The sequence below is a fragment of the Perca fluviatilis genome, chromosome 7, assembly GCF_010015445.1.
Source record: "Perca fluviatilis chromosome 7, GENO_Pfluv_1.0, whole genome shotgun sequence".
Taxonomy (NCBI): Eukaryota; Metazoa; Chordata; class Actinopteri; order Perciformes; family Percidae; genus Perca; species Perca fluviatilis.
In genome coordinates this window covers 16,466,322-16,490,384 of record NC_053118.1, presented here as the reverse complement: position 1 = coordinate 16,490,384, position 24,063 = coordinate 16,466,322, and the positions used below count along the sequence as shown (strand labels likewise).

Here is a 24,063-nt window from a genome sequence, read left to right as displayed (position 1 = left end):
TAGCGGCTGTCATGTAAATTCCGTTTGAAAATTTCCCGGGAAATCTGAGTTTCGCGGGAGGGCTCTTGAGCGCGTAAACCGTATCCCTTCATTCATCAGGCCGTTTCCTGAAGCCATTTCTAGACCGGGGAAACGAGAGTTGCGCTACTTTTTAATCCGTTGCATCTGCCTAAATGCACTTTCTTAAGGAAAAATACTTTACAAAAGTCGATGAATCAGACTGTCATCTTTACTTCGGTCTGATTATTTTTGTAATTTTTGCGGCGGATTAGCAGCCATACGGGCTTGAAAGTACTGAGACAAGAAAGGGGTTACCCCGAATACGCAAGATGAGAAGAGGGATCTCCTCGGCTCCGGACAAAGTGATTTTAGCGGGGGTTGGGGGCTCTCCTCTCGACAATAATATCATTTTAACAACTCTCACGGATCGTTTAAACCCCGGTCAATCCAACGCTACGTATATCCAAATAATAACCACCCCACCGCCTTGCAACGTTACACAGACATCAAATGTGTGTTTATCCGAACCTCAGATAAACAACATTTACACAACTCCACAACAAGCTGCAGCAAACGGAGCAGGACAACGACCCGCTCTGGGGAGACCGCCGGTAATCATCTATACAGCTCGTTTCAACATATTTGGCTTGCTACAACTAGCCTCAAACACGACAAAATGTTAGCTTGCTAGGCTAGCCAAGCTTGTTGTTCGGGCAGCTAACATTAGCTGCTTAGCCAGGGCATTCCCTCAACCTAGCGAGGTGGCTAACTAACTACCGCTAGCTAAGTTACCCAAGTGGGTTGGTTAAGTGATATGTTGACTGTAGGGAAGCAAACGTCGAGTTTAAGTTAGTTTGGGGTTTACAAATAACGTAGACATGTCCTCTAATAGCGGGCTAGGCTAACTTCATGGTGTTTTGAGAACGCTTTCACCCTTGCAGCCAGATGGAAATATTGGTGAGAGATGAGTAACATTAGCGGTGGCCTAGTGGCTGCTGCTGGTGCCCTAATTTGGGGGTTGGGGGGGATTGTTAGACTACTTGGCTCTCAGTTAGCTACTTTTTAGCTTTCAAACAATACACTAGTGCCTAATTTGCAAAGACATGGGCTTATAAGCTAAAGCTTCCCTTCAGTTTTGAAACTAACGTTAACGTTACTCGATAGATATTTCTTCCAGTCGTCTCTGAAGATACAAGCCAACTTGGATGGAGCTTGGAAATGTGTTAGCTTTCAAGGCTAGTAGCAGTATTGATTATCAGAGGACATGACTCGTTGTCGGCCTTGACCTTAATTTTGCAAGTGTTTTATGTGCCTCATTTTTGCAAATAAAGTGTAACGTTATGGTGCCTTTCATGCCAAGTGAAGTGAAACTGGAATTTGTTGCTGAACTGATTGCACATTTCCTGTGTTTTCAACCTGCACAAACCACACAAAATAGTTTCAGCAGTATTCAGGGTGTTGGTTTGGTCGGGCTACCCATCTCTCATGAACTAAACCTAAACCAGCCTCTGTATCTCAGGCTGTAGCCATGAGCAGGCAGGGGGTTGAGGGGAGCTGCTTGCTGATATAAAATGGCTGACATTTTGACTGTCAACAGAGGGCATATTATTCTTTTTCAGACTTGGGCTAAAATAGGTAAGAAAGTGTTAATATAGGGTTTACTCTACTTAACATGCTTAATATGAGGGTTAATTGACTGCTCATATACATGGGGTTTAGAGGGAAATCCAGTAGACCAGCTCTCTGGTGTTGCTCAGACACTAAAACAGGATGGATTCTAGCCAACAAGTTTAAGGGTTCCCTGGTTGGACAGGCTATTCATGACGACTAGAATGCCAATTTAGGCTGGTGAAAATATTCAGTTTTCCACTGAAGAAACAGCAAATGGTTGTTGGGTAATTCAACATTTGCATTATAAATTAATGTTGAACACAGCCTAAATGGTCTTAAACAAGTACTGCAGTGGTGATGAGGCAGACATTTGAAATGTCTACTATTGCTGAAACCATAGCTAATGACCTCACCTTTTGTCAAGCTACGCAAGGACTACAATAGAAGAAATTGATTCTGACAGGTTATACATGGGTGACCTGTAATTTTGGAGTAAAGATGAATGTGGGCGTATGTTGCTTAAACACTGGGTTATATCAAAATAGACTAAGCTCCCAAAACTGCTTCAGAAAGGGCATAATTTAGATTTGATTAATGGGTGACTAAGGTACAGCAAATGAACTTTTACATCCTTGGACAGTATGTTGGAATCTCATATTGGTAATATTCAAAGTTAGCTGGGTTTATTATAGAGCTATAAGTGTACTTGTATTAGCTTTTTTATTGGCATTACTGTACAGCAGTGTGATCAACTCCATGGGTGTGACTCACTCTAAAGCTATGTGGGTTTGTCTTGGCCAATGTGTTCAGATGAGAATAAATCCCAACCATGGGTTTTGCGCAACATAAGACCAAGAGTCTCCATGACACACTGGAATATTGATTAAAAAAACATCTTGTTTTTTTAACTATTTAATGAATATCATTTTGACTGATCCACCTCAGAAATTATAGAACAAAATAAGCTTTTTTTTTTCTTTTTTGGGGGGGTGGGTCAAAACAAAAGGAAAAAACAATAGAATGATGGCCTCAGATTCAGTGTCCAAATACCTCATCTAACACTGGATTTTCTGTCTTCTTTATAAAATTACTTGCATTTCTATTAACTTTCTAAATAGTTGTGAATGTTTTAGGACACTGACACTGGAGACATAAGATGAAAGTAATTTATAATTTCTGGTGGCTTCAAAGATGAGATGCCTACCAAATGACCAAAACTGCCATATGTGCTGTTAACGGTATATTTTTGTCCATCCAGGCGAAAAGGCGGTTGGCCCTCGATGATTCAGACCACCAGTACCAGTCAGAACCAGCCAGGACTCCAAGAGGCAGAGGAGGGTCTGTTGTGGCCAATGGGGCACGGCTAAAGACACCTAGAAGTAAGGAGCCCTCGCCATCCTGTTTGTACATGTAACCTGAATTTTACAGCCCAATGATACAGGGTCATCCTGTACTAAAGGCGGTCCACACAAAGTTTCGTACACAAAATCAGCCTCAATGCAGCAACTTCATACAGAAAAAAAAGATTCTCATTGAGCTGAACACATTGAACATTGTGATGCTCTAGATATAATCATCAAGGTTTAAAGAACCACTCATTTCTCACTCTCAAGTGGAATAGTTTAACCCAGCCCTTGACCTTTTTAAATGCAGTCCCGTGAATTTCACTGAACAAGACATAGTGGAGCTGAAATGCAGAATGCACACACATTAAAATGCACAAAGAAGTTGCTTTAGTTTTTCGTGTGCATGTCCATACACAACATTTTCAAACAAGACAAAACTTTCTTTCTTCCTAATTGCTACCTAATTTAAATGATATTGGGCTAAATCTAATAAAAAATACAAAAATATGCCCTTTCATGATGGCCCTTTCCATTTCTGTTTACTCTCAGCATGTGTGTTCAGGGGCCTGTTTCAGGAAGGAGGTTTAACAAACTCTGAGTCTAACCCTGATCTCTGAGTTGATTTACCCTGAGATGGGAAACTCTGAGTTTTCGGTTCCAGAACAGCTGATTTGAGTTGGTTCAATTAACTCAGAGTAGGTTCACTCAGAGTTAAGTGTGTGCACCACCACTATAAAAAGGCAGCATGAATGGAGCAATGATACTACAATTCACCATGGTAACAACCACAAACAAACTGGTTGGCGGAAATACTCGTGCGCACATACAGCGAGTTTGAACATATATTTCGTTAAAAAAGCAACAGCAGCTGCTGCAAAAGACAGAAAATTTGCGTGGGAGAAAATTACTGCTAGAGTAAATGCGTAAGTTCCTATATAGTGTATTAATATCATATTTAATCATAAGTATAATATTACTGGTGAAATGGTATTGAACCTATAATATATTTCATTTAGGTGCAATCCTGCGGGCGGAAAATTCCTAGGTCTACTAATCCCATTCTGAGGCTGCAGCACTAGGGTTGGGCGATGTCCCCTAAATTGGCAGTTGACGATGTTTACAGTAAACATCGTGATGGACAATGATATCGCTCGTCGGAGGCTTATATCTCTTTACATAAATATTTTTTTCTACTACTATGGGCCAACAGTTAACATAGAAACGATTAGACATGCATTTAAATGCCCTCTGTAAATGGTGCCCTGCTGGTAGGTTTTACAACGTGACCTACTTTCACTTAAGTACGGTGCAGTAAAGTCAATCAGATGTCCGTGATCTGCGTAACGACAGTACAGTGGGACGTTTGCCTTCAACAGAGCGACAGTAATAACCTAATATACCATCATTACTGAGTTTAAACTACATTCTTGGTTATGTTTGCACTGAATAACGCATTCAATAAACAGAAACATAACTCTTGCAGCGCACATGAACAGATGCACAATATTAGCTCACACATAAAATAGCACCCTCGTGAATTAGCCTACTGTTGCTAACGTACATTCATAAATCCTGCATAACATCGTCCCGTACCTACAGGACCTCAGACTTACTTATTGATGCACGCACAGAGTAGTGTCGACAAACTTAGTCCATTGAGGGGAGAAAGGAAAGTGTGATAGCGTTCCACTTTTAACGCTTTTTTCTCTCACTCGAGACTGCTGTGTCCAACGTTACTAGAAGGTAGAGCGAGCTACAACTGACGGGGAGAGAGAGAGAATGTATCACTACAGCCAATCCAGTCTGCTCAAAGCGATGGTCTTTTTCACAAATAGGTTGCACGTAAAGGGGGAAAAAGTAGCTTCCACTTAAGGAGCCCTATGTCTTGTCTTTGTGTCTTTGCTAGTTTAAGACTGACGCACTTGTCAATTTCCCGTCCAGCGCCCGCGACTAGGATTAGTGTGTTTGACAGGGTGGGGGGCGGCGTGGCATCACGATGGTGGCTCTCCATCGTGATGTCGGCCAGCCATCCCGATGGACGATGATATCGTCCATCGGCACAACTCTATGCAGCACAATCAATAACAGAATTATAATTCATATTTTTTATTTCAAAGGGTTTACATCATTCACCTGCAATACTGTGGAACTCCTTTTTAATGGCTCTTACTGGTTTGTGTCCAGAGAACACTACAAAAACGTTTCAGAGCACATTCTTCTGATGGCGCTTTGCTATACAGTGGCTTTATTAATATGCTCCGCATCACCAATGTTGTAAAGAAAAAAAAAAACTGCCGTTTGCAAAACTTAATGCAACACAGAATCTGCTGGGATGTAAGAGCATGTCCCCGATGGGTGATGTTAGTGATAGGAGGATGGATAAGGTTATGTAGGCTACATAACTGATTGACTGGGAAGAAAAACGATACCGCTCAAATAGGTAGGCTAGTATCTGGAAATGAAAATGCATCTATAGTCGGGGCCTCAATATCATCTCCCGACGTATGTTTAACTCCCTGCGAAGTAATACAGCTTCTTCATCAACGGGATCGTCGACAAAAGGAAATGCCATGTTTTGAGAAAAAAAAAGTTTTATAGTCTGCCTAACAGTTAATAAACCAACCCTGTTTTATTATTAATGCAGATAACGAACTGTAACTCAAGGTTAATTTAAGAAAACCTGCTCCCGACCAGGTTAGGTTAGTCAGTTACCATAGTAACTGACTCTGAGGTTAAGTTACCTCTCTTTCTGAAACGTGCTGGAGTTACCCCTCTCTCTCAGGTTTGATTAACCTCCCTTTCTGAAACAGAAAACCCAGAGTTTCCCTCATCTCAGGGTTAACGGACTCAGAGTTTTCACTAAACCTGCTTTCTGAAACGGACACCAGAATAGTCTACTGAGCTATATTTGGAACTTGAAACGGAAACAAAATCTGTACCTCAGTGTTCATGATATTTGGCCATTGCATCACTGTAGTATATTGTTGTTGGAGGACGAGACAGGTCACATGCCATATGCTGTAACCCTCTGATGAGAGGAACTGATGCTATCGACACAGAGCTATCGATATTGAAATACGTCCAGCTGGCAAATTTGCAATTTGGTGCTTTACGTAAAATGTTACCAGCTGGTGCTTTATCAAAGTTCAAGTTAACTTCAAGTTGTTCCTTGGTACATGTAAAGGACACGTTCCCAGCCAATTATGAATGATTGCGTCATTTGCCTCCAACATTTCCTGACTGAAAAAAACCCATAGGATTTATTGCAGTGTGGTTGTGTTGGATTGGATTACATGGTAACGTTGTACCTATTATTAACTTGTTCTGACACCTCTGCTGCTTTTCTACTGCTGGTTTTGGAAGTCAGGGTGAGCATAGGTGTCTTTATGGGTGGTCGGTTTAACTTTTTCACATTATGGACGAACCCACAATTTACCTGGGCTTCCTCCTACCAACTAAAACTGTTATTAGGAAGTTTTATGTTTTACTTTCCTTGCATAAATTAATCACATGTCGCTGAAATACATTGTCCTTTCCCTGTTTATTTCTCTGTTCCTCCACCATAGCACCAAAGTCTCCACCGGAGAAGACTCGGTATGACACCTCCCTGGGCCTGTTGACCAAGAAGTTTGTGGATCTCCTTGCCCAGTCTTCTGATGGCGTCTTGGACCTCAACCTCGCTGCTGAAACCTTACAGGTAATTTCAGACCAAAACAAAAAAGAAAGGGGGTGTTGGTGGTAGGAGGATTATCTAAAGCAAACCTACCTTTTATAGTTGATGCATTTCTCCTTTAAATCCTGTTAGTGATGCAAGAAATAAAAGGGAAGGATAATAAAATGTATAGGGGACATCTTAAGCAAAAATATCTGCTCAAAGCATTGAAAATGTTTTGGTCATGTGTGAGGGATTTTTTTTTTTTGCTACGATTGGTAATTTACACAGTGAAAACAACCCCTAAATTGGTAACTGATGAGACATGTATTTCTCTACATTTAGGTGCAGAAAAGGCGGCTGTATGATATCACCAATGTACTAGAAGGCATTCACCTCATCAAGAAGAAATCAAAGAACAACATTCAGTGGATGTAAGTGGTCACCACTCTTAACACTCAAATACTTGATTTATATCTTTTTAAGAGTATGTTTTGTCTTACCTGCCGATCCAAGCACCCACTCGAATTGATACTCTTGTCTAATTCATCCCATCGGGAACAAATTTGAGAACATAATGTGACACATTTCAGTTCTCTTGGTTTCTCCGTGTGTCTTCCTCCTCCATTTTTTTTTCTATAATATACTGTATCTCTGTTTTCTTGTAGTTAAGGCCCAGATTTTTCCTGTCTTGGATATAATGTGGTTGGCCTAAGTTTAGATGTTGCTAAAATGAAATAAATACATTAGTCACTTAACTGGGAAATTCAATTCAATTTCAATTCAATTCAATTCAATTTTATTTATAGTATCAAATCATAACATAAGTTATCTCGAGACACTTTACAGATAGAGTAGGTCTAGACCACACTCTATAATTTACAAAGCCCCAACAATTCCAACAATTCCAGTAATTCCCTCAAGAGCAAGCAGTGCGACAGTGGCGAGGAAAAACTCCCTCTTGGGAAGAAACCTCGGACAGACCCAGGCTCTTGGTAGGCGGTGTCTGACGAGCCGGTTGGGGGTGTGATGAACAGTGGCGATAGTAGTCACATTAATAATGGAACAGTGACTGGATGTAGCGGGAAGCTGCAGGGTTCAGCAGGACGCAGCATGACATTGCAGGGCATCGCTGAGCTCAGCAGGGAGTGCAGCAGGACCACGGCGACAGCTGCAACCAGGGTCTTGGTGCCAACGTTCTCCAAGGAAATACGCTGGGGGAAAAGAGCATAAGGACTCCGGGAGTAAACTCCCCAGAATCTAGGATTAGTAACAAGCATTTCTGGGATGGGCTGCACACAAATAGTAATAGTAATAGTAACAGTAATAGAAAGGGAGAGGAGAGAGCAGCTCAGTGTGTCAAAGGAAGGAAGTCCCCCGGCAGTCTAGGACTATAACAGCGTAACTATAACAGGTAACTAAGAGAGACAGGTCATAAGGAGAGGTAGCTTTTTCGGGCTTAGAACTCTCCCCCTGCCGGATCTGGCTTGGCTGGCCTGCCTCCCTCTACTTTGTTATGTAAATGTCCACAGACAAATATTTTAGGTCATACTTATTATAAGACAAACAAAACATGTTCTGTACATGACCTTCATTGTGATTTGTAGTCCACTTTACCTTACAGGGGGATATTTATTTGTGGAGAAAATACAATCATCTGCATCCAAATAATATCCTCTGCAGCATCTGCTCACAGGGAAGATTTCACCTTAGTATTGAAACACAAATCTGTGGTACCAAAAAACGCTGTTTAAGCAGGCAGTAATAAAGGGGCAAGTAAAGCGCCTGAGCCAGTACTAAATCTGTTTTAAATTCACTCACTTCACTCTTCTCACTTTCACAGGGGCTGTAGTCTGTTGGAGGTAGAGGGGGCACTGAGCCAGAGACAGAGACTAACGGCAGAAGTTTCTGCACTGGGAGAAGAAGAGCAGAGGCTTGAACAACTGATCCAAAGATGCAGCCTGGATATGAGACACATGAGCGAGTTGCAAAGCAACCAGAAATATCCTTTTGTTAGTTGACATGTCATCCAAAACGTAAAATGGTTCTTAGCCACTTTATTTTATTGTTAAAAACTTCCTGTAACTATGTTCTCATAGTTCTGCAGGTAAACCTCACCAAATTGATCACGGTGTAAAATTGTTTGTATGCGTGCTTATTCCTGTCTCACAGTGAGGCCACGGTGATACCATGGGGATTTTTGCTACGGCTGCACGATATTTAGTTTCATCGTCTACATCGCTATGTGCGCATGTGCGATAGTCACATTGCAGTGTTTTATGTTCGCTGCAAAGATAAAATAAATCACCTGATTAATGCAACGTTATCACGACGTCTCCTGGACATTTTTCACCGCAGAGTTGCCAGAAAGCTGCTGTCGGCCAGGCTAAAGCTAATATAGTTAGCCTAAAGATACAAGGGTTCCGTTCCAACTAACGTGACGGTTTGGAGCCGCGAAGTTGGAAACGTAACCCTAATCTACAACAGAATTCTGTGTCTGATATAACGTATTTACACTGATTTATTATTTCCAAATAGAGCTATTTGTCATCTTGTAAAAATTTGTTTTATTTCATAACTCAATATATATTGCAGGAAAGAAATATATTGCAATGTCAGTTTTTTCCAATATCGTGCAGCCCTAATTTTTGCTTTTATTGAAATGGCGAAATCATTTAAAAATATATCCGCAAGACTTCATCTTCGAACTCACTTTAGATAACACCCATTCTGACCTGTGAATTGTTTTCAAATCGTCTTATCTGTTACACATATTCCAAATAAAGGAGATTTTATTTTACATTATGGTGCCTAACATGTTAAGCTTAAAACACCAGCATGTGTAGATGCATGGTACAGCAATCATTTCAGCAGTTTGGAGGTTTGTCATCACGTAGTTAGCATTTTCCGGCTTGCATATACATGTACTATTAACATGTTGCGACATTGTAGCATTATTTCTTTAACTCTTTCGTCTGCACATATGCCTATGTAACGTACCAAGACATCAAACAGCTGGGAAACCTCAGAGACCAGACTGTTATTGTCGTCAAAGCGCCCACAGACACCAAACTAGAAGTACCAGACCCTGATGAGGTAAGTGTACACACACAAAGACGACTCGCAGTTTGTTTTTAATCTTTCAATTAAGTCTGTCCATCCTTACAATCGTGCAGTCCTATCAGAATTTGGGATTTGACCAGAATTGTTTTTTTCCTCTCTCCAGAGTTTGTCCATCCATCTGACCAGCACTAAGGGTCCTATAGAAGTCCTCCTGTGCCCAGATGAGGAGAATGACCCCAGGAGTCCTGTAAAAAACGGCAGCATGGACATCAATGGGAACTCACCTTTCCTCAAAGTCCTTCAAGGTTTGTCTCCGATAGACATAGGTGTGCATGAATGTTTTTAGACATCATTACTCATTGCTCCAGAGGCGTGCAACCTCTGATATATAGCAATTGTAAGTTGCTTTGGATAAAAGCGTCAGCTAAATGACATGTAATGTAATTACAAACAAAGAGCAACATGTGCAATGCTTAGCTAAACTCGTAATAGAATAAAATTGGTTTTGAGTGTACAAAAAATGCACTTGAATAAAAACCAAACACAATCAAAAACAATAAATAAAAGGGAAATTAAAAACCACACACAACCAAAACAATAAATAAAATGGATGTAAACAAAATTGCACTTCAAAAAATATTAAACATTAGGCTCAGACTTTAAAGAGTGATACATTCCTTAAAGGGATAGTTCACCGCTGGAAAGATGAATATGTATTAAATTGGGTCATTTATGTAGTAGAAATGTGACATTTTTTAAAAGTTTGTGCCTTCTAGACCGAGAAAAGCCAGAAAATTTATTTTTGGCTCATGTGGATGAAAGACAACCGCTCCCAGAATGCACTTGCTTCGCTTCCCTACGAGTCCACTCCCAAGCCACGCCTACCGCTTACAGACATGGACACATAGCATAGACAGGCAGTCGGGTCAACTCAAGTTATTTATTGTCAATTCAACCATATACAAGAAACAACGTTTCACCGTGGCTCAAGTGGTGTTGCACATTTAAAATATATAAAAACATATAAAAAAAACGACATACAAAACAGGCTACATTTAGTGCACACACATAGAAAAGTAAAGTTCAGCTAACGCATTTGTAGCATTAGCGCTTTAAAGAGCCGTAAACGAGTATAAGCACAGCCGTGAATTTGCGTGGAATGTAGAACGGTCGGCATTTAACAGTCACAACCCTGGATAGCGGAGTCGATTACACTGTTGTTCAGCCATGTTTCCACAAAACAGAGAGAGAGAGAGAGAGAGAGAGAGAGAGAGAGAGAGAGAGAGAGAGACTCTCAGGTTAAGTGGTTCACCACGGTCATTTGGTTTGAATCCGAAGTGCTCCCACACTGCAGCTGTCGCGTTTGGCTTTGAAACCAATTCCATCTCACGCAGCTCTTTTGCTGCACTCTGTAGGAGGCTACGCCAGGAGTCCCGCCTCCCCACTTAAAGACCATGCGGCTGACAAGTGACTGACACCAACGTTCGCTCCTCGTTACGCTAAGGAACCGAGAGGGGTCACCGATGCACCGGAGTCTCTTTGGTAGAGAGGGAGAGAGACGAGGAAAACAAACAAGCATGCAAATGGAAATTATCGCAGCCGGAAAAATGATCAAGCTCATTTTTATTTATCATGCGATTAATTGATTTATTGCATATCGCAACAGGCCTAGACCCAAGTTAACCCAAGATCTGTTCAATAAACAACTTGCTCGTGTCCATGCAACTTTTGATTCCAAGCATTGATTCGCTGGTACTTGGGATTTGAATATTGGTCCCCAGTGCAACAAGCACCATAACACTGGTCAACATGATTACTCTTTTGGCCAACATGGTCTTGTTATGTTGATCTGGTTCCTTGACAATGCAAAGATAACTAGTTGTCTCAACTTTCCTTCACAGGTCCCACCTGCACAACCACTTCTTCCATCCCCTCCCTGGCTCCACCTTCTTCTTCCTCAGCAGTCTCCGTCACTACTCTCTCCCCGATCTCGTCCCCTTACACTAGTCTTCTCCAGCAGACAGAAGACCAGATCCCTTTGTCCCTGGGGCCTTTCTTAAACCTCGGGCCTCCTCTTCTGGACCAAGATGACTACCTTTTAGGTTTGGGAGATGACCAGGGAATCAGCGACTTGTTTGACGCCTGTGACTTTGATAAAATGCCCTCTCTTGGCCTGGATGATCTCCTGTGCAGCTAGCATTCGTTATTACAAATTCAGTTTAAGTGCATGGGAGAGAGATGGAGTATCGGTGAAGGTTTTGATGCCTGTGACAGACTGTGTAGTTAGTGGAAGCCAATTCTAAATAGCTGGAAAGGAATCATTGGGGGCTTTTTTTCAGTCCCAGTGGGACTAAACGCCATGTTCTTTCATGGTGTGAGAGATAAATGGCCTTGCATGATTTCACACAAAGACACGACCGGTCAGTGGGAATACATATCCATTACCCTTTGTCTCAGGCTATGTAAAGCCTCCAGTGTAGCTGGTTGTTGGGGGGCATCTTAAGGCCTTTGTTGTCTGTTCGGTAGTATAAATGGGAAAGGGAAGGATATCCACCTCTCTGTATGACGCAAGGTTCACAGTACAGAGAGACCAACAAAGACGGGACGAACAGCTCGAAGGAAAACACCCCCACACCATCTGACATTAACACACATTGTGGTTGATTGGTTTGGGTTTAGCATTACACCCAAATGTAAGTGCACCTAAGATGCACAGATGGGATCACCCAAAATCATCAGTAGAATGTTCAAGAGAACGGAAGAGGAAAACTGTGTTTACGGTTAAGATTTTGAAGGATAATGCAAATATGAGGATTTGACAGGCCTGTAAATCTGCTACTTGGCAAGAAAAGGAGCGGTTTTATCAGTGGTTTCCCAGTGATGCATTTTCTTGACAGATGTCACAATTCATCCAGATGTGTTGATGCCAAGTGCTGTGGGGGGGGGGGCTATTGATGGCTTTCTGTTGTACCAATGATCTGTGTTTGAAGGTTCATACTGCTGACTGTTAAGTAGGTGTTTTAAGAATTAAAATGAATATTAAATGAAAACAGGGCAATTTTGATACACAGCATTCATGACTACTGTTGCTATCCTATGGTTAGGTTAGGCAGGCTGAGGTTTTGGTCACCTGTCTTGTCCCTGCCTGCTCAGACACTTGTAAAGTTTCCTATTGTGCTATTTGGGCTTATAATCATACAGTTACTAAAAGTGTGTATTTTGTACATTTAAGCACTATTTAGATGAGCTCCAAGGAAGTTCATATACTGTTTTGGAGTGCACATGACAATTATCCAGAAAATAGCAATGGAAATAAGAGTGTGTACTCTAAAATGAGATGGATATAAATACGTTTTTTAGGTGTACAAAATGCTTACAGTATGCCTTATGGCTAGTAATTAGTTAAATCCCCTTGCACCCAATGTCTCTCTTGTGCTATGTCCTCCATATATAAAATGGATTTAGTAGGTACATTTAATAAGGGACCTTTGTTAGCTGTTCACCTGGTCAGCCTGTTATCTACTCAAGTGGGCAATCTTTTTATTTTGTACATGATGAATACAAAAATGTTCAACATGGGAACAGGCATTGTGGTGTTTAACATTTCATGACCCATGTGCTAACAGCCCAAAAAGCCATCATACCTGGGTAATGTGGGGTTAAGCAAAAACACCTGATATGCAAACTTGAATATCATCTCTAACTCATATTCTTATAGACACTTTGTGAAATCAAGATCCAAATTTCCACTTTCTTGCTGCTTTTTGCCTGTCCCCTCCCATCTTCATCAGCAGAAGCTGCCATAACCAAACTTACTCTGATGCCTCCTCATTTAGTCTGTTGCTGTGAAATTATACTGTGGTTTCGAGCTAATCGGTAAAATTTGAACCACTTATCGATGCACGCTACCTACTGTGTGTACTGAAGCTGTGTAGGAGACAGGATAGGAGCGTATTTGTCTTTTTAGGTTTAATGTTGAATTTTAATGAATTTTAATACTGTAGAAATAACTAATATCACGATCACCTAAGCAACAAGGGGCTAGATGATTAGCCATTAATTTAGGCTTCAGCATGTAATGAAGGCCCCCCCCCTCCATAACCGGGATAAAAAAAGAATAAAAAAAAAGACCCGGTTTCGTAAATTGAGCAAATTCAGTGCAACAAGCCATGTTTCATAATAGGCTTGGTGATACTGTTGTCTTGGGCCACTGAGTCTTCAAACAGTGGTTAATCAAGAATAGCCCGCTGGAGGACTTGGTGAACTAAGCTGTAGGGATGTGTTGTGTTTTTACTTTGGTATTTGGAACACCATCGCATCATGTGTTTGATGACATCCCCGGTAATAACAAAACCCAAACATTTCCTCTGAGACCCTGGCTTTTAATCTAAAGAAACCTGCGGCTGCAGGTAATATTGCTGCTCTTACTGTAAACTTTTCCCTGACCTGATGGATGTGCGCTTGGGTAATTGCGTTTGCAGCATGTGTGAGTTATGTCAAAGATCAAGCTTCCTAAAGAGTAAGCCTGCCATGTGTAATATGATGTACAGTTTTCTAAATGTTTCAGTGCACAAGGTACTGTAGGCTACCTCTCACTTAATGTTGGACAATAATAATGGGGCATAGAGGTAAATGCCATAGTGTGTATGAGTCTTTGAATTCCCCTTTGTCTTAGAAATTAGCCTTGTATTATTTACCCTGATATGAGTATGCCTTTGCTCTTAAATCGGTCTCATGCTGTTTCATCTTAAATTTGAATTAGGGGTGCACATTTGATGAGTAAAAAAGCGGACAAATTGCAATATTGCAATATTTTTGTTTTTGTGATTTTTTTTTTTCTTAAGTTATTTAGTGTCTTTTTTTTTTGGTTACATGCAGAGCCTCTCTTAGACCCAATAAGTGGTACACATTCAATAATGCATACATGCAGTCATTCTTTCACAGTTAGCCTATCTGCCCTTTACTGGCCATTAGGAGACATTTCTATGTCTATATACACTGAACCAGGATCAGACTTGTGTCCTCTACTGAAGTGTGTAGGGGTTTTTACTTCTGTGACACTGTGTGTCCGATTTATTTTTGGAATGATGTGAGGGAGTCTGGAACTTTTTTTTCTGACTTTCTTTTTCATGGAGAGTATTGAAGTCTGTTGAAACAGCTTTTTGACTATGTAAAATCAAAACCCAATATAATATAAACCATCGCAAGTGAACGTAAAATTGGACTTAAAATGAACAGAAATGCTCTGACAACACAATTTCCCTATAAGCATATTTATATCAGTGTATTTTGTATGCATGGATAAATCCAGCTCAATGTATTTCCCCATTTGGTTTACTAACCACTGTTGTGCTATTTTCTAAAACCATTCAAATAAGTAATTATATTTTCCTCCATCTATTGCAGGCGACCAGAATCTGGTCACAATATTGTATCCACTTTTACACAATGGAAACATGATTTTTGGAAAGATTGTACCTTTCCATGGGTTTCTAATGGAATGTTAAAGATTTTAATGCACCGCTTAAGCTAGTGTCATTGCCAGTGAGTGTGAACAATGTGTTATGGGTGACTTAAAATTACAGCTCCTTCATTTCTAATGAGTGATTCTGATGTGTGATTAGACCTTACAGAAAAGCATCATTAGGTTAAATGTGGTGTTTACTATTAGTGAAGATTGAAACGGCACTCTTCTTCCTGCTATTTACCTATGGTTATTCTTAAGCTGTTACCAAATACATTATACTGATCGGTAAATATTCTGTAAAGGTTCAGTGTAAAGTTAACCGTTTCATAGGAAATAATTGACTGTAAAATTATGATATTGCTGCCTGTTTCCACTAATTACAGAAAAAAGAGCTGTAATATCAAAACGCAATTTGAATGCATGGGTGAAAGTATTAGTGTGCTGTTGAATGTTTAAGGTAAACTAATTTGATGTTTTTGATGTGTGTGTTACTCAGTTACAAATTTCTATAACCTGTCAAATGGGGAATTGAGTTGTATTTGTTGGGGGGGGGAGGATAAATTGATAAATGAATTTGTTTTTTGTACTCTGGGTGTTTGTAATTTGAAAATTTGAATAAAGGCAATATGAACATGAAATTAAATGTTTTATGGTCTTCAGTGATGACTCCACTGTAGTGAAAAGTAATAAACCCTGAAAATCTTGGTTTAAGAACATATTGGTTAGGCTACTGCTGAAAGATATGATCAGCAACAGGCATAATTTAAAAAGAAAACAACAAGCTCCTAATTGAATTAACCATATATCACTCTGCTTAAAAACATGGTCGAATTGAATGGCCAAAAATCATCATTCGTCATCTCCCCAAATACACAAGTGTCTAGTTTGTCCCTCTTTACCCACCATATCTATGCACAAATAGGTCTAGAATATTTAAACTTTGTAAATATATTTTGTAAATAGCAGTGAATGTCAATGGTGGAACCTCTTAAGTACAGTTATTGATATGAATTTGAGATTTTATTATTGAAATGGTTGATGTTGAGTTTTCTATGTACTCCTAAAATGGAGTATTATTGTAATGCATATTATAAGTATGTAGAAATTAAATGGATTATATCCATTTATGTGTAATACATGTAATACTGAAATTAATATGAAATGTATATTTTTGTCACTCACTTAGGAAACTTTGTGAATATAAATATATTATATAGGCTATATATAAGCATTAAAAAGTTAAAATCGGGGAGTAATAGGTATTCCTGGAATGGATATTTTATTTAAATTATAGTAATCGAATCAAGCTATGTATTACTGGAATGGATCTAAAGAAATGTTTGCAGAAATGACATGAGTTCCTTGAGAGACACTCCCATTGACAAGTGATTGTCAATTATCCCACAACTGGGGAGGAGCAGAATGTATTTGTTGTGTTCTTAATTGAAATAGTCTTGACGAAGGTCCAGATCGCGACCATAGACTTAATATTAACAGTCTATGATCGCGACCGAAACGTTAGTTTTCTTTAAAGTTTTCTTTATGGTGATGCTGCAGCAAGAGAGGGATTTTCTCTTTCTTCAAGTCTTTGTTGTTGTCCAACGCAACTACACAGAGAAATTGTTTGGAGTTGCGATTTATTTCTTTAAGAAACTACTGTATGGCCAAAAATGATCCTAACTCCCCTCATGGAAAATACACACGTGCTTAGTTTGTCCCTCTTTACCTACCGTATCTACGCTCAAGTATGGCGGTCAGAGAGTTGTGACAACTGTTTTGATGGTGTAAACAATACATTTTCCATTCCTAAATCATCCTTTTCTCGGATTTCGTATTTATCTAAACTAATAACTACATTGCGAATCAAGGTAAGGGATTTATACGGTATTTCAAGGGGTCTGCCTGTCCAAAATAAGGGCACGTGGGTAGCCTGGTAGCTACCTAATGAGGCTAGCTAACGTTAGCTTGACCATGTTATCCTGATGTTACGCTATGTATGCGTCAAATTAAACATACTTTTCACAGGTGTTTCTCATTAACAGTCAGTGTTAATGTTAATCCCCTATCGTGCGCACGCGATTAGTTTATAGGTAAAGGTCGGGTGAAAAATAGAAAAATACTAGATCACTTGGGTAACGTTAGGTCAGTTTATCTATATAGCTAGCTATGATTAACGGAGGAGTTAACGTTACATATAATTATGTAGCTTTTTATTCAATGTAAACAGCAGCAGCTTAAACAAGGGGTTATTGGCAACACTAGCTGGCGGTTACGCTAGTTAAGCCAAATTCAGTTCATACGAAAAACCTAGTAACGTTAGCTATAGTTTCATGTTTTCAGATATTTTATCTTCACTATGTCAACTTATGTCTATAGCAAAGTAAATTAAGGCACAACCTTAAAGGTTTAACGTCTCAGCAGTGGGGATGCTTGACTTTCCTACTTGGCTAACCCTGACCTTTCCATTAGCGACCTAGCTAGCTAGTATAATCAAGTTTTTTACTGCCTCTCATGTAACGTTAGCTTTTTTTTCTGGCATATTTTCAATGAACGATGGATTCAATAAACACATGCAATAAACACACTTGTTTACACTGTAGAGAAAGCAAGGGAAGCTAGAAGAAGGAGAAACAATAACAGAAGATCTGTTATTTCATTTCATTTCTCTGTATATGCAAGTTTATAATTAACTCATGTGTGTCATTGGATACAGGTGCTCTGCTCTAATCATCATAAGGATGTCATATTCAATGTACTATTTTTTTTTCATGTAATTAATTATTTTTACCATTTTGTTTTATTACATTGCTGTTCAACAGGAAAAAAATATCTAGGTGTCTACGGTCATTTTCAACATCCATTTTTTTCGTAATCAGGGTCTACTACTCGCAGGGTCTACTTGACTACTCAAAGGTCTCAACTAGAATATTGCTGTTCTGACCAAGGATCTGTCTAATTTTCAGACCATCATGCCGTCTGCCTGTGACTCTCTGATTGAAGACATTGAGGACATGGTGTCCTCTACTGACCCCACTCCTAATGAGAGACAATCTGCTAGGAAGAGTATCGTACCAAGGTCCAGGAAGAAAAACGAGAGTCTGATCAGTGAGGAGCTCCAAGCTGACAGGTATGTCAAACCATTTTTTTAAATGGTACTGTATGCGAGGATGGGAGCTTATAGTGATTTTGCTTCTGTGTATACAGTATGTTTTAGCTGATGATGGTTAAGTCAATTCTAAATTCCCAGTAAGTCACTTAGTAGGTGGAGAACAATACATCAAGCTCCCTGAGTTCAGATAACTGCTGGTTTTGCAACCAGTGTGTCTTAATTTCAAGCTTTTCAGTTAATCAAAGGGATTGTGATACATATAGGGTTATGTTGACTTTAACATTTCCTGAATAAAATGTGAAAATATCTCATGTAGATAAAAATGAGATGGTCATGTTTAAGATTTGATCAGTTAATTTTCAGTCAGTTTAGTAAAAGAAATATCAAAGTTAAACATTGCAGAACTGCATTTTTATAAGTGTGCTATGTGCAGCTTTTTGCACATTAAGTTTTTTCTATTTGGAAAAGAAGGACTAACTTTGCTTTCACACCTGTAGTTTGGCTCACTTGGTCTGGACCAAAGAAAAATATGATATGTTGTTGCCTTTTAGTTTGTGTCCATTTCATGTTCACACAGAGCTATTACGTGTTCACACAGAGTTATTACAAATGCACCAAGATATGTTAACAAGAAGCCATATGGACTGACCGGTAACTCATTCATTAGAAAGTTATGGTGACTGTCATCCTGCAGCATCAGCTACGTGTACATGGATCTCTTGGGGAAAACCACATTCTGGTAACAGCCAGCAAGTCATACAGTACTTTACTGCTCCTTTTTTATATTAAACTTCTTCGGTGACACAAGGAACTCATGAAGAAATGATTGATTGATTGTGAGCTTTGTTCGTTAAGATTGCCACTGGACCTCACATGTCATGAATAATAACGGACAAGTAAAAATAGGACCAAAAGAGGCGTCTCATAGTAAAGGCCTTTTTATAGTTGTGCGTAGAATCGATGGCGCAGGGTCCGGGGTAGACGCAGAGGAGTCTGCGTCTACCCCGGACCCTACGCCGTAGCCTGACGTGCACCTCTCGAAAAATGTAACTACACGTCGCTCGGCCGTGGCTTGGTAGCGTTGCATTTCCCCCGACTGATTTCCTGGTTCTCCTTCTCCATAAACAACATGAAATCAAGGAGAGGGTTAACTTTTCCTGCTACAGATCTCCCACCTTGGTCAGAAAGCACAAGGGAGAATTTTTGTTTCTCTCACTATGACTCTAGAGTCGCTACTCGCTCCGAAGCTAATTGCAGTCACTCTCTCACTTCTCCCTCTACCACACACACACACACACACACACACACACACACACACACACACACACACACACACACACACACACACACACACACACACACACACACACACACACACATGCGGCTCGATGCACACACCAGCGCACAAGTATAAACATCAGGCCACTTATGTAGACTACGGTGAGAGCTCTGCGTGGAGCCTCCACACAACTGTAAAACGGCCTTTAGAGTACAGAAGTTGTATGTCTCGCTCACTTTTTATTGGAGAAATGCTATATTACACTGTATTGGGCACACATTCTCTTTTAACTTCTTTTCACTTTGTTCTGATCAGGGAAAACCCCCCATATATATACCCATTAATACTAGTCTAAATCCTGTGATTTGCTTTCATACTACAAACACAGCACACCAGAGCCTGCTTTGAAGCAGTCTCGATCTGGTTGTTTGATCTGCACCAGAGTTTGGTTGTCTGCTTTCCCGTCAGCAATCAAACAGGTTAGGTGTGAAAGCACACTACCATCTGTCCCACTAAACTGAGGCTAAAGTTGACAAGTCATCATCAGTTGATCGTTTGATTGAGGTTTTATGGCAGATTTATTATGATTTATTGATTTTGATTTCAACCCCTCCATATTACAAAAAAACTATTTTATTATTGTTCATTTTTAGTTTGATCCCTGGCACCCAAAAAATCTGGATGAAAACATGGGGCTGCAGTCATAACAACTCAGATGGAGAGTACATGGCCGGACAGCTAGCTGCCAGCGGATACAAGATGACTGGTAAGAGATTCTTAAATTGTGGTGGTTTGTCCGTTGACTGGAGGTCATTAAATAACCACACTCCAAGAATGTTACTACTAATAGAATAATACTAAGATAGAAGGGTGGAAGTATTTCAGACTAATGAATTGAAGGTAAGTAAATGAACAGCTGAAATGGTAAAACTTGTATAATGTTTTTATTATATTGTAGATGTTTGTAGAACTGATGTCATTAGTATTATTAAACACAAGGGGGCAGTCTTGCTTTGTAAGTAAGCTGTACTTTTTATGTTATTTCATTGGGAGAATTGATTTTGCTCTGAATTGAGCTTCCTAGGCTGTGTGCTGCCCTAAAAAAACTTGACCATGCAGATGTATTTGGTTAAAAATAGTTATAGTTGTTAGTTAGCTAGTTGTTACCAGTGGGGTTTATCTGATACATTGGAACATGAAGGAAGAGTGCTCAAGTTACAAAGGACCAAATGTGAAAAATCCACTTGGCAACACTTGCTGACTTACTGGTAGAGTCTACTCTTTATTTAAGTACCAAACCAAAGCCTTCTTGTTTTGTATATTGGCTGTGCTTTTATCCATTCTGTAAAACCCGGTGAAGGCCTTGTGCCAAAATGTGTTGGTTAAGCAAAGAGCTAATTCTATGGGCTGAAATATGTGCCACCAGAAACTGAATTTGAATCATTTATATTTGAATTTGAATTGCTAAACTTGAATAATTGCATTGAAAAACTGAATTTGAATCACATAATTTGAAATTGTATTGTTTAATTTGAATCATTGCATTGAAAAATTGAATCTGAATAGTATAATTTGAAATTGAATTTATTCGTTTGTAACTGAAGTCCAATACAATTTGATCTTCACTGAAAATTCAACTCTCTATATATCCTCACATTCAGTTCTCACAATTCAGATTACCAAATTCAATTTCAAGTTACTGAGACAGACATCCGGGTACTTGGAGGATGAAGGAAGAGCAATCGAGCGCAGAGCGATAGGTAGAGTTCAGATACACAGGACTCCACTTGGCCAATCAGCACCTACGTTTTGGAACACAGCCTCGCCTTGACCCAGAGACTCATAGATAATATAATCTACCTGTTCACAATGTTCACAATGTTCACAATGTAATGCCTGGTGTTAGTAGGCCTAGGTTTATTAGTCACATTCTTCCACTTAAGTAAACTTAAAATGAACTATCGCTACTTACCTTAGCCTAGCCTACTGCATGCAAAATATTGTGACTATCCATATTTGAAAATACATGTTAATTAATTTAAACATTTGAATTGCATTGGTTTACTTTGTACATCAGCAAGCCTGCAATACAATGTGATGTAAGAGCCAGTCCCCTGAGTTTATACAAGATGTTTCCACATTAAAACGCAAAATAGTAAATTATTATTTGAGTATTTTTAATCAACTCTAATATTTGATCGTTTGTCTCCTTCCTTAGAGCGTTTATATACATATTAAAGTTAGTTTTGTTTGTGATTTAAAAGTGTAGCTTTATCATCATGTGCAGTAACAAACAAAACAAAGAGACTAATTCATGTGTTTATAAAAAGAAAATTTATTATAATCAGTTCACAGATCTGAGTCCAAACAGAAACTTCACCCTTCTGAACTAAGAGGTTCTGCTTCAAAGTTTAAACAGACTGAAATGTCCAGGCTCACTCCTCCACTATTCATTTCATTTATTTCTGCATGTAGTTATTTATTTAACGAGACTTAAAATCATGTTTCGTCGTCCACAGTCCGAGTCCCGCCATACTCCCTTTAGGAAACCTGTGATTTAAACTTCAGCAGGCTGTGACAGCCGCCGCTGCGAGTTCCTGGTTCTAGTTCTCCGGGCTTCCCTTCCCTCCAGCCGTCCCAGCAGTACCGGCCCGGGCCTCCAGCAGCGTGGTGTCGGTTTTGGCTTCCAGGAACCGGGCAGTGAGCTCCAGATCCTGCAGCCGCAGACGGACTCTGCTGCCCCGCTTTTAGCTTATCGTCCGCAAACGCCCCAGCGTGGAACTTCCAGCCGAAATCTACATACAGGTCGTCCTGGACTACGTGGAAGATCCTGCCGATCACCACTCTGTCTTTGGCCGGTCCGATCTGGATCAGGCGGGGACCGCGGCAGCAGCGAGGACGAGCGGTGTTCCTGCCGGGAAAGAGACGCTGCGCGCCATGGAACTCTCCACCCCCCCCCCCCGCCCAAAGCTCAGATTTCAGGTCCAAGGCGGCATATATATCATAAAACACATTCTCACCTGTGAACTGTTATCCCTTGCTGTTTGGTTTTTGTCATTTCTTTCGTTCCAACATCCAAAAACAGTTTGGTATCTTTAGTGCTATTCCTGCGCCACTGAACTCTACCTATCGATCTGCGCTCGATTGCTCTTCCTTCATCCTCCAAGTACCCGGATGTCTGTCTCAGTAACTTGAAATTGAATTTGCTGATCTGAATCTGAATAGTGAGAACTGAATGTGAGAATATATAGAGAGTTCAATTTTCAGTGAAGATCAAATTTTATTGGACTTCAGTTACAAACGAATAAATTCAATTTCAAATTATACTATTCAGATTCAATTTTTCAATGCAATTATTCAAATTAAACAATACAATTTCAAATTATGTGATTTAATTTCAGTTTTTCAATGCAATTATTCAAGTTTAGCAATTCAAATTCAAATATAAATGATTCAAATTCAGTTTCTGGTGGCACATATTTCAGCCCATAGAATTAGCTCTTTGCTTAACCAACACATTTTGGCACAAGGCCTTCACCGGGTTTTACAGAATGGATAAAAGCACAGCCAATATACAAAACAAGAAGGCTTTGGTTTGGTACTTAAATAAAGAGTAGACTCTACCAGTAAGTCAGCAAGTGTTGCCAAGTGGATTTTTCACATTTGATTCAAATTCAGTTTCTGGTGGCACATATTTCAGCCCATAAAATTCTCTCAGTAAGCCAGCTAGTGTTGCCGAGTTGTTTATTCCCACATTGAGAAAATGAAAAGTTTATTATGGCATAATATTACAGGAGTCTTTGTTTTTTTTCTCCAGGAGGTGGATGTTTTAAAGCTGCCATGTTCTATTAACAGTTGAGTCATCACAACTGTTAATGGGTGTTACTACTTTTTGAATTTAACATTGTTTTAATAGAAAGTTATAATGATGACATTTAAAATACTACAATCCCTCCAAGTTAAACGGCAAATATATATTTCTTGTAACTGCCATCCAGAACAACACGTACTGTATTGCGCGGTTTCTGATCTGACTCACCTATTGGCAGCACACTTTTTTGCCAGGGCCTTCAAAAACCGTTTCCAGTCACTTAGAAAATAAATCTGCTTTATGATATGACATTGCTATGGTTAAGATTTTGTTAGGCTAAGGCACAAATCGACTTGGTAATGGAAAGACACCAGTGATACATAAGAAAATACATCTCGCATCAACATACAGTTGACAGGTGTAAGATTAGAGATTGTTGAATGCTACCTTTCATCTTACATTTTGCATGTCTTTTGCATGGAGGCCAGACATATTATGACCTTGATTACCAAAGGTTTTTTGTGTGTGTGTGTGTGTGTGTGTGTGTGTGTGTGTGTGTGTGTGTGTGTGTGTGTGTGTGTGTGTGTGTGTGTGTGTGTGTGTGTGTGTGTGTGTGTGTGTGTGTGTGTGTGTGTGTGTGTGACTGCCTCAGACAAAAGAGGGTTAGACTGAGATAGATCAACATTATTTCAGTGTGTGTGTGTTGGATTGTAGTTGTCACTTAA

At 39.7% G+C, this 24,063-nt stretch overlaps 2 protein-coding genes across 2 annotated transcripts in view; both read left to right on the top strand.

The window, feature by feature from the left end:
* The first annotated feature begins 18 nt into the window (after positions 1-18).
* On the top strand, positions 19-15,777 carry LOC120562950 (transcription factor E2F3-like). The gene is made up of 8 exons (XM_039806910.1): positions 19-611; positions 2,870-2,990; positions 6,524-6,654; positions 6,955-7,043; positions 8,453-8,611; positions 9,591-9,705; positions 9,836-9,977; positions 11,574-15,777. Exons 1-8 carry the CDS (start codon positions 330-332, stop codon positions 11,867-11,869), a joined length of 1,335 nt encoding a protein of 444 aa, XP_039662844.1. The 5' UTR covers positions 19-329; the 3' UTR covers positions 11,870-15,777.
* A 1,076-nt stretch (positions 15,778-16,853) lies between these two features.
* The window catches only part of cdkal1 (CDK5 regulatory subunit associated protein 1-like 1), a 292,200-nt gene continuing 284,990 nt past the window's right edge, over positions 16,854-24,063 (top strand). The window contains exons 1-3 of the mRNA XM_039805926.1: positions 16,854-17,007; positions 18,103-18,266; positions 20,181-20,293. Of these exons, the coding sequence (XP_039661860.1) occupies positions 18,109-18,266; positions 20,181-20,293 (271 nt within the window). The 5' untranslated portion in view covers positions 16,854-17,007; positions 18,103-18,108. The remainder of the gene's footprint in view (positions 17,008-18,102; positions 18,267-20,180; positions 20,294-24,063) is intronic.